Source organism: Pecten maximus, chromosome 15 (genome assembly GCF_902652985.1).
Source record: "Pecten maximus chromosome 15, xPecMax1.1, whole genome shotgun sequence".
Lineage (NCBI taxonomy): Eukaryota > Metazoa > Mollusca > Bivalvia > Pectinida > Pectinidae > Pecten > Pecten maximus.
This window is the reverse complement of record NC_047029.1, coordinates 6,638,894-6,653,281: the sequence shown is the minus strand read 5'-3', so window position 1 is coordinate 6,653,281 and position 14,388 is coordinate 6,638,894. Positions and strand designations below refer to the sequence as shown.

At 37.3% G+C, this 14,388-nt stretch overlaps 1 protein-coding gene across 5 annotated transcripts in view; it reads right to left on the bottom strand.

Moving 5' to 3' along the window:
• Positions 1–14,388, bottom strand: part of LOC117343126 (ras-associated and pleckstrin homology domains-containing protein 1-like) — a 182,162-nt gene that overhangs the window by 16,543 nt on the left and 151,231 nt on the right. For all 5 annotated transcript variants that reach the window (XM_033905440.1, XM_033905438.1, XM_033905441.1 and 2 more), the window contains 4 exons: positions 4,216–4,337; positions 3,692–3,766; positions 2,941–3,084; positions 766–876 (listed from right to left, as the gene is read on the bottom strand). In XM_033905440.1, coding sequence (XP_033761331.1) covers positions 766–876; positions 2,941–3,084; positions 3,692–3,766; positions 4,216–4,337 — 452 coding nt within the window. The remainder of the gene's footprint in view (positions 1–765; positions 877–2,940; positions 3,085–3,691; positions 3,767–4,215; positions 4,338–14,388) is intronic.

The following is a 14,388-nucleotide window of genomic DNA, read 5'->3' as shown; positions in this document are numbered from 1 at the left end:
ACCTCTATTTCCCCTAATGGGCCCGCCCCTTTGGCCCCTTGGGGGTCAGAGTCACCATTTATGCAAAATCTGTTCCCCTTTCCTGAAGGATGTTTCTGACCAAATTGGGTTCAAATCCATTCATAACTTTATGACTAGTAGCGATTTGAAGGAATAACCTCTATTTCCCCATTAGGCCCCGCCCCTTTGGCCCCTTGGGGGTCAGAGTCACCATTTATGCAAAATCTGTTCCCCTTCTCCAAAGGATGTTTCTGACCAAATTGGGTTCAAATCCATTCATAACTTTATGACTAGTAGCGATTTGAAGGAATAACCTCTATTTCCCCATTAGGCCCCGCCCCTTTGGCCCCTTGGGGGTCAGAGTCACCATTTATGCAAAATCTGTTCCCCTTCTCCAAAGGATGTTTCTGACCAAATTGGGTTCAAATCCATTCATAACTTTATGACTAGTAGCGATTTAAAGGAATTGCCTCAATTTCCCCTATTGGGCCCCGCCCCTCAGGCCCCTTGGGGGTCAGAGTCACCATTTATGCAAAATCTGTTCCCATTCTGCCAAGGATGTTTCTGACCAAATTTGGTCAAAATCCAATAAGAACTTATTGACTAGTAGCGATTTGAATCAAATGTTGACGGACGGACGGACGACGGACGACGGACGCTGCACCATGGCATAAGCTCACCGGACCTTCGGTCCAGGTGAGCTAAAAACCCAGCAAACAAACATACTGAAATGATGGAAACCATGAGCTACAAAAGGGCACGTACCTTGAGGGCGAAACAATGATCAGTAGGTGCATGGTATTTTTTCTTCCAGCCGAGGCCGAAGTACACATCCACAAAGTCAAACTGAACGAGACAGGTTAGGTCCTTGGACGACTGAAATACAATATAACCATAATGAATTGACAGTTATCTCCCCTGAATATCAAAACCTACAGTTATCTACCTTTTAAATTTTTTTTTTTTTTACATATTATCTTCATACCTACAACTTAATCTAGGAATAATTTGATCTTTAATAAAAAAAATTTCTCTCTCTCCATTATGAATAATTTCTTAGATATAATATTGTGTCTCATCATACATAAAATAACAGCTGATTTCCATTGTCATTTCCTAGATTCAGTTCTGTACATCGCATAGCGGGATAAGTGAAAATACTAAAAAAAAAATTTAAAAAAAAAAAAAATTATTGAATCATTTTATTGCATCACTTAATTAAAATCATTTTAAAACTAGATACCTAAATGTCCAACTTCAATTCCGATAAATAATTTGTGCACTGCAAACGTGAATGAAGGGAAAAACAGTTGTATATAGATATGTAAATTATTGCTGGTTAGACCAACCAAAATTTACATAACACGGAATAAAGATGAAAGCAATCCAACTAAAATACTTCCACATTAAACATGTGGATACACGGTTTCAACTCCAGTCAGCTCACACAATCAGCCATCCGAAATCCTACAAGCGGTCTGCCATGCTGTAATAAATATAACAAACTTGCCACACTCAACTTCCTGTCTACCAACACAATCACAAGATCTGCATCCCCTGGGAGTTTGAATTCTTCACAATGCATCAGAATGCAATTTGAGCTTTTTCATGACCAAGTTCACTTGGTATACATTATGTACATATATATCGCATTTGAAGCGGCCATGTTGTTTTTTATGATGTTTTCCCATTCTGACTTGGCTGCTCAAAGTAGAAAAGTTTTTTGAATGGTTGCCAAACCATTTTACATTAACTGCCTATCGTTATGTAACCCAAACAGCAGACTTTGCTCCGCAGTAAAGAGTTCCAACATCCCTCCACACTTGGTGCAAGCAGAGAACATATCTAGATATTGTTGTTTAGTCTGTCCACCAGACTGAAGGTAGAAATAGAAAATTCACTATCTATATATGCTGCTAGTTGTTTAGGTTAAACTTAATTGTTTATTTTATTCAAAGGTTTCCAAAATAGACACATAACCTACAAATGCTAAATGTACAGCATTAAGGAGATTAGTTTCCCGGTCTGGTAAGCTGGATATACACAGCAGGATGTAGGAATCTCTATACTACTGCAGCATCACAATCCCTGTCACTTTGTTATATTTTAGGGTTAAGAAGTCTCTGATCAAAGTATGGTTCCCTTATCAGTTAATCTCAAACCTTAGGAACAAAGGTTGTTACCTATAATGACTCAATCTCTGAAGGAAATGAATACTAACATACCCAAAAACATCAAATCAACAGAAAATTAAAAATAGTTCCCCTATGCACAAACATTCAGGGTTAATCACTTTGCCTAGACCTTAAAACTCAGAATAAAAAGAAGGACTCTCTTTCTTAAAGACAGGAAACCAACAGAACTTTTTCTCTTTCCCATTTTTCTAAAACTTGTCTGAAAACAAACTAAGAATGATTTCCCTCTAAATGCCTGAATACCTCAAAACAAAGAATGTTTCAGCTTTCTGAAGGCCTAAATACTACAAAACAAGGAATGTTTGCCCTCTGAAGGCCTCAATACCTCAAAACAAAGAATGTTTCACCTTTCTGAAGGCCTCAATACCTGAAAACAAGGAATATTTGCCCTATGAAGGCCTCAATTCCTCAAAACACAGAATGTTTGCCCTCTGTAGGCCTAAATACCTCAAAACAAAGAATGATTTCCCTCTGAAGGCCTAAATACCTTAAAACAAATAATGTTCCCCTTGTCTGAAGGCCTCAATACCTGAAAACAAGGAATATTTGCCCTATGAAGGCCTCAATTCCTCAAAACATAGAATTTTTGCCCTTATGGGATTTTGCCGTTTGGATTATAACAGCTAGAGGCCTGAAGCTTTCAGAACTAACAACTCTCTCTACTTTGCCTATTTTACTCTTTGGGATTTTGTCTTATGATTCATAACAGAGGCCTGAAGCTTTCAGAATTAAAAACTGCCTCTACCTTGCTGATTTTGCCCTTCGGGTTATAGTAGAGACCTGAAGCCCTCAGAACAAAGAAGAATTTCTTCCAGGCCTTCTTGCCATCAGATTTGAGATACATCACACCCTCCACTTCTGGCACCTGGGCACCTCCTGTGAAAAATTCCTGAAAATGAAAACAAAAAGGAAAGGTCAATTTTAAAATTAAAGCATCATTTATTAACAACAACATGTATTAATAGCAAAACATACCTGTATGTGTTTCTGACTTAAATGTTTATTGGAATTGTCTAATAAATTTTAATTTGTTATTAATAAAAAAAAAAAATCAATAAATCACTGATGATTTTTTTTCTTTCTTTTTTATGTCTTTTACATTAAATGATTGGTTATAAACTCATACACAACATGTCCTTTGACTGGACTTGAGAGGAAATTTGCCGTTTCTTTGACCATTCCACAGAAATGAATATGTTGCCTGCATGGTCGATAGTAGACATATCATGTAAGAGTTATAATACCAATTTTAACCTTTGACCTCAAGATGAAATTTGAATTTCATTGACCTATGAAAACTGAAATAATCTCGTGGACAAGATTTGTGTAGACTTAATTTTATTAATTCAAACAAACTTTAAGCTAATGCTAATATAATGATAATCCTTCTCATTATGGCTTTACATATGACACAATAACTGTCTCACCAACCTTACAAGGCTGACTAAATCATTAACTTAAATCCATCCAGTGATGGAGACACAGGTCACACTCACATAAATAAGTCTTTGGCGTTTACTTGGATCGAGGGAGGCTCCTTTCTCTGATGAAGAACTCACAAGTAGGTATTTCTGAAAATTAATTTCAACATAAAAGTCTGGTTTACAAGTATAAATCAACAGAAAAAAATATGTTAAGTCTAGAAAATTCTGGAAGCTACTGTCAGGAACTACTATATTTGGTATACCACTCAAACTTAAGTACATTATCAAACTTTCATCGAGCATCAATGAATTGGTTCACCTGTAATATAAGTAACAGGTAATACATAAGTTACTTACATTTATCATTGTGCTCAATACTCCAAAAACATTTAAATAAGATAACCACTAAATACATTGTATCTGTCTTTACTAAATGTCCTTTGTCTCAAGAGGGCTATATTTCAGCAGAAATGAAACATGTCGTATTTTAAAAACCAGCTTCATTAAGAGAAGTTATATAATATTAAACATAACAATGGACTATTATATCCTAAAAACAAAAGAGATTGTACGGGATTTACACGAGCGGTATTTACCTCTGGTCTTCGAAACAAGTCATATTTTTCCTGACGTTCCTCAAACATGATTTTATTTTTACTGTCGCGGGTCCACATCACCATGTTTTCCACCAACGAGTCGTGGTCCTCTAGTATCCTCTCTGAAAGTTCACAGGGGAGATAACTCAATATAACATTCTGTAACACTGTACACAGGGGAGATAACTCAATATAACAATCTGTAACACTTTACACAGGGGAGATAACTCAATATAACAATCTGTAACACTGTACACAGGGGAGATAACTCAATATAATACTCTGTGACACTTTACACAGGGGAGATAACTCAATATAACACTCTGTAACACTTTACACAGGGGAGATAACTCAATATGATACTCTGTAACACTTTACACACTGACAGAACACCGGCTTGTCTCTCAGACCTTTCTATGCTATTCCACAGAACAAATCAGTCATTGAAGGCAATGTAAAAATAACAGGATATGACATTGAATATTAGATTTACTAACCAAACTTAACAATTTGATATGATATCAGCGTTTACTGGCAAGAATAATATAATATTAAATCGGTGATTTTAATATACGAGATGCAATGTTAAGTTAAGAATCTGCTGTACTCAACAATGACCAGCAGTTATTCCTCACCACAATGAAATGCAATGTTTAGCCAGGAAACCTCAATGATGACCAGCGATGAATCCAGTCCACAAGGAGATACAATGCTTAGCCATGAAAAATGATGACCAGCAATGAATCCAGTCCACAATGAAATATGATGTTATGCTATGAAACCTCAACGATGACCAGCGATGAATCCGCTACCAAATCTCAATGATGACTAGCGATGATGACAGCGATGATTCCTCTCCACAATGAAATATAATGTTATATGCTATGAAACCTCAACGATGACCAGCGATGAATCCGCTATGAAATATCAATGATGACCAGCAATGAATCCGCTATGAAATCTCAATGATGACCATCGATACTTCCTTACCACAATGAAATATGATGTATAGTTATGAAACCTCAACGATGTCAACGATGACCAGCGATGACCAGCGATGAATCCTCTCCACAATAAATCAGATATTGTGTTTTAAGCCAGGAATCTTCATACATTGAGAAAGGACTGATCACAAAAATCAAATATACTGTTTATAGATAGCTACCAGGATCGTCCTCTGACCAAACACTAGGTAGCAAAATAACACTGTAAGGACTTCCTTCCCGTCAATAAAACTCTTTATTTTTACATTTCAAATTTGCCCAACACAGCTGTCTTCGCTACTTGAGAAGCTTCCTGTTATAACTGTCTACATGCCGCGCCAGGAACTCAGGCAGACATCTCATCATCTTACAATGTGGTGACAGCATTAACGAATGTCAAATTATACCGCCTTAATTTGTAGTTAATATTCACACTGATGCATCTATCTCTGCAGTATCAAACATGTTTCCTTATAAAGTTAAATCAACCTTTTTTTACATGAATATGTGAAAATTCTATTATTGGTAAATTTACTTATAAGACTAACCAGGGGGGATAGTTTAGGATGTCCATTACTGCTTAAGTACACAAAACCCTAAACTCCTTAATCAAAATCATCTGAAGTTGGTTTAAAAAAACATTCTAACAGCAGATTGGTTACAACAAACAGGAAAATGTAACAGGAAAATGTAACAGGACAAATGCTACAGAACAAATTTCTTACAGGAATCGCAACATTAAGATGTAAACAACAACTTTCTTACCCATTTCTTAATGTATAATTTTTGCTGATGAATATTTATTTTTTTGAAGTTATCGGTATATAACACATACAAAAGAAACTCAAATGTACTACACTGTACCATGAAAAAAACAGCAAAAATGTTTCCTGAAATAAGGGTGGAAACACAGCTAATCCACTAATAATCCACTAGTAATAATCTATTTAAACAGAGAAACTAAAAAAAAATCCATTTCTAAGATGTTTTTTTTTTATTCAAAGTGACAAGGTATTGTTTCCATTCCTTGTTAATTAATCACAGGACGGTTCTGAAGTTAAACTGACCTACAGATAGCGGATTGGGCGATTTCTTTGATTGCTTCACACTTTTTAGGAAAGTTTATCTAGAAAGCATGCTGGCAATTAGACGGCACAGCAATAAGGGAAATGGTTATCCTCAGTTCCTGTGATGTTTAATACTGTAATTACCGGCCAGGCTAAATACAGAACTGACATCGCCAACATAAGACTGCACCACTCCGATATTCTTAACAACTGCATTCTATAAGAATCTGTTCAATGTATAGGAAGCCACTTAACAACAGATCAGCCAGTACAGGGAAGTCAGGTTTTTGTTAATCATCAAGACGTTTTTTTCAGGTTTACAGCTTTTGTAAAGTAGAAGAAGCTCTGTGAGAATAACGCTAATATGTTGCTGTCCTTTCGATACTCCAAACATGACTTTTTGTAAACGTTTGTTCACTTGCTTAAGAGGGCTTTTATGAGGAAACTTATTTAACATGAAAAAATTACTCTGACCTCTTGTGCTAAGTTATTGTTATTTAATTAGAAGAAAAAGAAACAGAAGTGACATTTCACCTTGAATTATTCTAAATTGAGAGTTTTTAAGGGATACAAGTCCTTGGTTCTTAAAAATGTTATTTGACAGATTGTACTTGAAGAACATTAATATTCATGAGGCAATAATTATGGATCGCCTAACACTCTAACCATAATACTGGACAGTAATTAGCGCCATGAGACCAATTGCAGCCCTTTAGCAGACGACACCCTCAACACATCCCTGCATACAATTTAATCTTGTTTGATGAATATGCTCCGTGACATGTAATCGACATGCCAGTTAGAGAATAGTCGACTGATTCATAACATTATGACTTCAAACTTTAAAACCTTAATCCAGACAAACATCAGATTAGATGTTCAAATGATGCTGATATCATTATTTTCTTTGTGAATTTACATATGAATCAAAGAGATATCTTAACCTTCAGCAAAAATACTTTGTACCAATATCACCCTCACATTCCCTAAGCAGTTCATACAGACTTTGGTTCCTACAGACATTGGTTCCTACAGACATTGGTTCATACAGACTTTGCTTCATACAGACTTTAATTTGGTTCATACAGACTTTGGTTCATACAGACATTGGTTCATATAGACTTTGGTTCATACAGACATTGGTTCATACAGACTTTGGTTCATACAGACTTTGGTTCATACAGACTTTGGTTCATACAGACATTGGTTCATACAGACATTGGTTCATACAGACTTTGGTCCATACAGACTTTGGTTCCTACAGACTTTGGTCCATACAGACTTTGGTTCATACAGACTTTGGTTCATACAGACATTGGTTCATACAGACATTGGTTCATATACAGACTTTGGTTCATACAGACTTTGGTTCATACAGACATTGGTTCATACAGACATTGGTTCATACAGACTTTGGTCCATACAGACTTTGGTTCATATACAGACTTTGGTTCATACAGACATTGGTTCATATACAGACTTTGGTTCATACAGACTTTGGTTCATACAGACATTGGTTCATACAGACATTGGTCCATACAGACTTTGGTTCATACAGACTTTGGTTCATACAGACATTGGTTCATACAGACATTGGTTCATATACAGACTTTGGTTCATACAGACTTTGGTTCATACAGACATTGGTTCATACAGACATTGGTTCATACAGACTTTGGTCCATACAGACTTTGGTTCATACAGACTTTGGTTCATACAGACATTGGTTCATACAGACTTTGGTTCATACAGACATTGGTTCATACAGACTTTGGTTCCTACAGACATTGGTTCATACAGACTTTGGTTCATATACAGACATTGGTTCATACAGACTTTGGTTCATACAGACATTGGTTCATATACAGACATTGGTTCATACAGACTTTGGTTCCTACAGACATTGGTTCCTACAGACATTGGTTCCTACAGATATTGGTTCATACAGACTTTGGTTCCTACAGACTTTGGTTCATACAGACTTTGGTTCATACAGACATTGGTTCATATACAGACTTTGGTTCCTACAGACTTTGGTTCATACAGACTTTGGTTCCTACAGACTTTGGTCCATACAGACTTTGGTTCATACAGACTTTGGTCCATACAGACTTTGGTTCATACAGACATTGGTTCCTACAGACATTGGTTCCTACAGACATTGGTTCCTACAGATATTGGTTCATACAGACTTTGGTTCATACAGACTTTGGTTCATACAGACTTTGGTTCCTACAGACTTTGGTCCATACAGACTTTGGTCCATACAGACTTTGGTTCCTACAGACTTTGGTTCATACAGACTTTGGTTCCTACAGACTTTGGTTCATACAGACATTGGTTCATACAGACTTTGGTTCCTACAGACTTTGGTTCATACAGACATTGGTTCATACAGACTTTGGTTCATATACAGACTTTGGTTCATACAGACTTTGGTTCATACAGACTTTGGTTCATACAGACTTTGGTTCCTACAGACATTGGTTCATATACAGACTTTGGTTCATATACAGACATTGGTTCATACAGACTTTGGTCCATACAGACTTTGGTTCATACAGACATTGGTTCATACAGACATTGGTTCATACAGACATTGATTCATACAGACATTGATTCATACAGACATCGGTCCATACAGACTTTGATTCATACAGACATCGGTCCATACAGACTTTGGTCCATACAGACTTTGGTTCATACAGACATTGGTTCATACAGACATTGGTTCATACAGACATTGATTCATACAGACATCGGTCCATACAGACTTTGGTTCATACAGACATTGGTTCATATACAGACTTTGGTTCATACAGACTTTGGTTCATACAGACTTTGGTTCCTACAGACTTTGGTTCATACAGACTTTGGTTCATATACAGACTTTGGTTCATACAGACTTTGGTTCATACAGACTTTGGTTCATACAGACTTTGGTTCCTACAGACTTTGGTTCATACAGACTTTGGTTCATACAGACATTGGTTCATACAGACTTTGGTTCATACAGACATTGGTTCATATACAGACTTTGGTTCATACAGACTTTGGTTCATACAGACTTTGGTTCATACAGACTTTGGTTCATACAGACATTGGTTCATATACAGACTTTGGTTCATACAGACTTTGGTTCATACAGACATTGGTTCATATACAGACTTTGGTTCATACAGACTTTGGTTCATACAGACTTTGGTTCATACAGACATTGGTTCATACAGACTTTGGTTCATACAGACTTTGGTTCCTACAGACATTGGTTCATATACAGACTTTGGTTCATACAGACTTTGGTTCATACAGACTTTGGTTCATACAGACTTTGGTTCCTACAGACATTGGTTCATATACAGACTTTGGTTCATATACAGACTTTGGTTCCTACAGACTTTGGTTCATATACAGACTTTGGTTCATACAGACTTTGGTCCATACAGACTTTGGTTCCTACAGACTTTGGTTCATACAGACTTTGGTTCATACAGACTTTGGTTCATATAGGTTTGGGGTTTATTTTGTTTAACATCCTATTAACAGCTAAGGTCATTTAAGGACGGCCTCCCATGCGTTCGACATGCATGCGTGTGGTGAGTGCGTATGTGTGTTTTGGGAGGCTGCGGTATGTTTGTGTGAAGTCTCCTTGTGGTAGGCCGGAACTTTTGCCGATTTATAGTGCTACCTCACTGAAGCATATTGCCGAAGACACCCAGCAGGACACCCCACCCGGTCACATTATACTGACAACGGGTGAACCACACGTCCCACTCCTTATATGCCGAGCACTAAGCAGGAGTAGCAACTACCATTTTTTAAGATTCTGGTATGTCTCGGCCAGGGGACATAACCCAAAGCCTTCCTCACAGGGGCGAACGCTCAACTAAAGGCCAAAAGTGAGGCATTGTCAAGGAAGACATTAGGAAGAAGAAAGTTTGTAAGAAAGAAAAGAAAAGATAAGATCCCAAATTCAGTCGCCTCTTACGATCATGCAATGGGGCAGCAGGTACAATTCTTACGCCCTACCTACAGGGTAGGGGTTCATACAGACTTTGGTTCATACAGATTTTGGTTCATACAGAATTTGGTCCATACATGCAGACTTTGGTTCCTACAGACTTTGGTTCATACAGACTTTGGTTCATACAGACTTTGGTTCATACAGACATTGGTTCATACAGACATTGGTTCATACAGACTTTGGTTCATACAGACTTTGGTTCATATACAGACTTTGGTTCATACAGACTTTGGTTCATACAGACATTGGTTCCTACAGACATTGGTTCATACAGACTTTGGTTCATACAGACTTTGGTTCATACAGACATTGGTTCATACAGACTTTGGTTCATACAGATATTGGTTCATATACAGACTTTGGTTCATACAGACATTGGTTCATACAGACTTTGGTTCATACAGACTTTGGTTCATACAGACTTTGGTTCATACAGACATTGGTTCATACAGACTTTGGTTCATACAGACATTGGTTCATACAGACATTGGTTCATATACAGACATTGGTTCATACAGACATTGGTTCATATAGACTTTGGTTCATACAGACATTGGTTCATACAGACTTTGGTTCATATACAGACTTTGGTTCATACAGACTTTGGTTCATATACAGACTTTGGTCCATACAGACTTTGGTTCATACAGACATTGGTTCATACAGACATTGGTTCATACAGACTTTGGTTCATATACAGACTTTGGTTCATACAGACATTGGTTCCTACAGACATTGGTCCATACAGACTTTGGTTCATACAGACTTTGGTTCATATAGACTTTGGTTCATATAGACTTTGGTTCATACAGACATTGGTTCATACAGACATTGGTTCATACAGACTTTGGTTCATATAGACTTTGGTTCATACAGACATTGGTTCATACAGACTTTGGTTCATACAGACATTGGTTCATACAGACTTTGGTTCATATAGGTTTGGGGTTTATTTTGTTTAACATCCTATTAACAGCTAAGGTCATTTAAGGACGACCTCCCATGCGTTCGACATGCATGCGTGTGGTGAGTGCGTATGTGTGTTTTGGGAGGCTGCGGTATGTTTGTGTGAAGTCTCCTTGTGGTAGGCCGGAACTTTTGCCGATTTATAGTGCTACCTCACTGAAGCATATTGCCGAAGACACCCAGCAGGACACCCCACCCGGTCACATTATACTGACAACGGGTGAACCACATGTCCCACTCCTTATATGCCGAGCACTAAGCAGGAGTAGCAACTACCATTTTTTAAGATTCTGGTATGTCTCGGCCAGGGGACATAACCCAAAGCCTTCCTCACAGGGGCGAACGCTCAACTAAAGGCCAAAAGTGAGGCATTGTCAAGGAAGACATTAGGAAGAAGAAAGTTTGTAAGAAAGAAAAGAAAAGATAAGATCCCAAATTCAGTCGCCTCTTACGATCATGCAATGGGGCAGCAGGTACAATTCTTACGCCCTACCTACAGGGTAGGGGTTCAAACAGACTTTGGTTCATACAGATTTTGGTCCATACATGCAGACTTTGGTTCCTACAGACTTTGGTTCATACAGACTTTTGTTCATACAGACATTGGTTCATACAGACATTGGTTCATACAGACTTTGGTTCATATACAGACTTTGGTTCATATACAGACTTTGGTTCATACAGACATTGGTTCATATAGACTTTGGTTCATATACAGACTTTGGTTCATACAGACATTGGTTCATACAGACTTTGGTTCATATACAGACTTTGGTTCATACAGACTTTGGTTCATACAGACTTTTGTTCATACAGACTTTGGTTCATATACAGACTTTGGTTCATACAGACATTGGTTCATATAGACTTTGGTTCATATACAGACTTTGGTTCATACAGACATTGGTTCATACAGACTTTGGTTCATATACAGACTTTGGTTCATACAGACTTTGGTTCATACAGACTTTTGTTCATATAGACTTTGGTTCATATACAGACTTTGGTTCATACAGACATTGGTTCATACAGACTTTGGTTCATATACAGACTTTGGTTCATATACAGACTTTGGTTCATACAGACATTGGTTCATATAGACTTTGGTTCATATACAGACTTTGGTTCATATACAGACTTTGGTTCATACAGACTTTTGTTCATACAGACTTTGGTTCATACAGACTTTGGTTCCTACAGACTTTGGTTCATACAGACTTTGGTTCATACAGACATTGGTTCATACAGACTTTGGTTCATACAGACATTGGTTCATACAGACATTGGTTCATATACAGACATTGGTTCATACAGACATTGGTTCATATAGACTTTGGTTCATACAGACATTGGTTCATACAGACTTTGGTTCATACAGACATTGGTTCATATAGACTTCGGTCCATACAGACTTTGGTTCATACAGACATTGGTTCATACAGACTTTGGTTCATACAGACATTGGTTCATATAGACTTTGGTTCATACAGACATTGGTTCCTACAGACATTGGTTCATACAGACTTTGCTTCATACAGACTTTGCTTCATACAGACTTTAATTTGGTTCATACAGACATTGGTTCATGCAAACTTCAATGTCTATGACAGTGATAAATTTTTGGTGAAATAACATCAAAGTACAAAATTATATGGACTTGTTTTGGTCATATTGTAACAATGTTGTAATAGTACTACAAGAATCAGTTACACAGACCCATTGCAACATACTAAAGTGGACATCAACTTCTAGAAAGGAATATAAGACTCTTTCATATGTGTATATGTAGGATAGGGATATTCCACCCGAGGGGTCACAAAATGTGGTGAAACCCGAGGCTTGCCGAGGGTTTTACCACATTTTGTGATCCCGAGGGTGGAATATCCCTATCCTACATACACACATAATGAAAGAGTCTTTTTCTCTCATATCATTACCGAATTTCTGGCGAAAGTGTCCCTCAGCCATCCATTTTCTTCAATTTTTTAATTTCTTTATTTGACCTTTTTACTAAATATACTTGTGATATTCTGAAAGATCATACCCTATTTTGCCAAACTATGTTTGAAAACAAATTTCATTCATTTTGTGGTTAAGTGATGAACGAATGAACTATTCGCCGATAAAAATTACCGTAACTTGACCGACTTTTACGTGGCCGTGATCAAATTGTCAACATCCGAGAAAAAGAAGTTCTATCAACAATACTGAAAGCCAACGCTGAAATGAGTTTTCCAACTTCACATATAATTTGATTTGCACCTCGACATATTTAATCATTTCACAGAACACACTGTACTTTTAAATGTCAAGTCAATTTTTTTTTTATAAAATACTACGTCACTGCATGACGTCACGACTGTCATTGGAATTCCATTCATAGTTCAAGGATATTGAGAGTGATGTCGATCTCGATCGCCATGACGCGGCGATGTTTCGTGGCTGGTAATTTTAAATTCACTGTGATTTTGGCAACTTCGTGTGTGAACCAGCGAACAGTGACTCTATACGAGTATTCGATCTTTTCTGTGACATAGGATTATATGTGTTTAACCGGTTGTCTTGATGGAATGACGAAGGTAGGTCAGTCGATAGGCTAACGATGATCAGATTGAAAGGCTAGGATGGCAGTTAGTTTCATGGTTACTCTACACAAATATAGACTCCGAGTTACAATTAAAATAAACATTTTTATATGAACATCGAGGAGTGTCATTTTTACCGAATGTTCGTTCATTTTAGAGCCAATTCCCAACTTCCAAATACACAGGTTACTGAGTAGGCCTAACAGTTACTGACAGTACAGTACAGTACTGTAGAGTAAACAAATTCCAGGGCCCCCTGCTGACGCAAACGGAATCATTTCATAGGTTGTGACGTTTGACATTTTCTTTTTTTATATTTTTTTATGTATGGCTTTTATTTTACTTCCTGTCATTGCCAGGTGATTGTGTGTGTTTACATGTTTTTAATGACAAATGACAATTCTGTCGGGTAGGCAAGTCTGTATTGTACTGTAACTGTTACAACAGGCCTGTAGGCGTAGTCTAACTGTTTGTTACAGTAACGGAGTTATATGTTCGCTCAGATGAAATGTCTAATCGTTTAACCGTGTAGCCCTATTGATTTACTG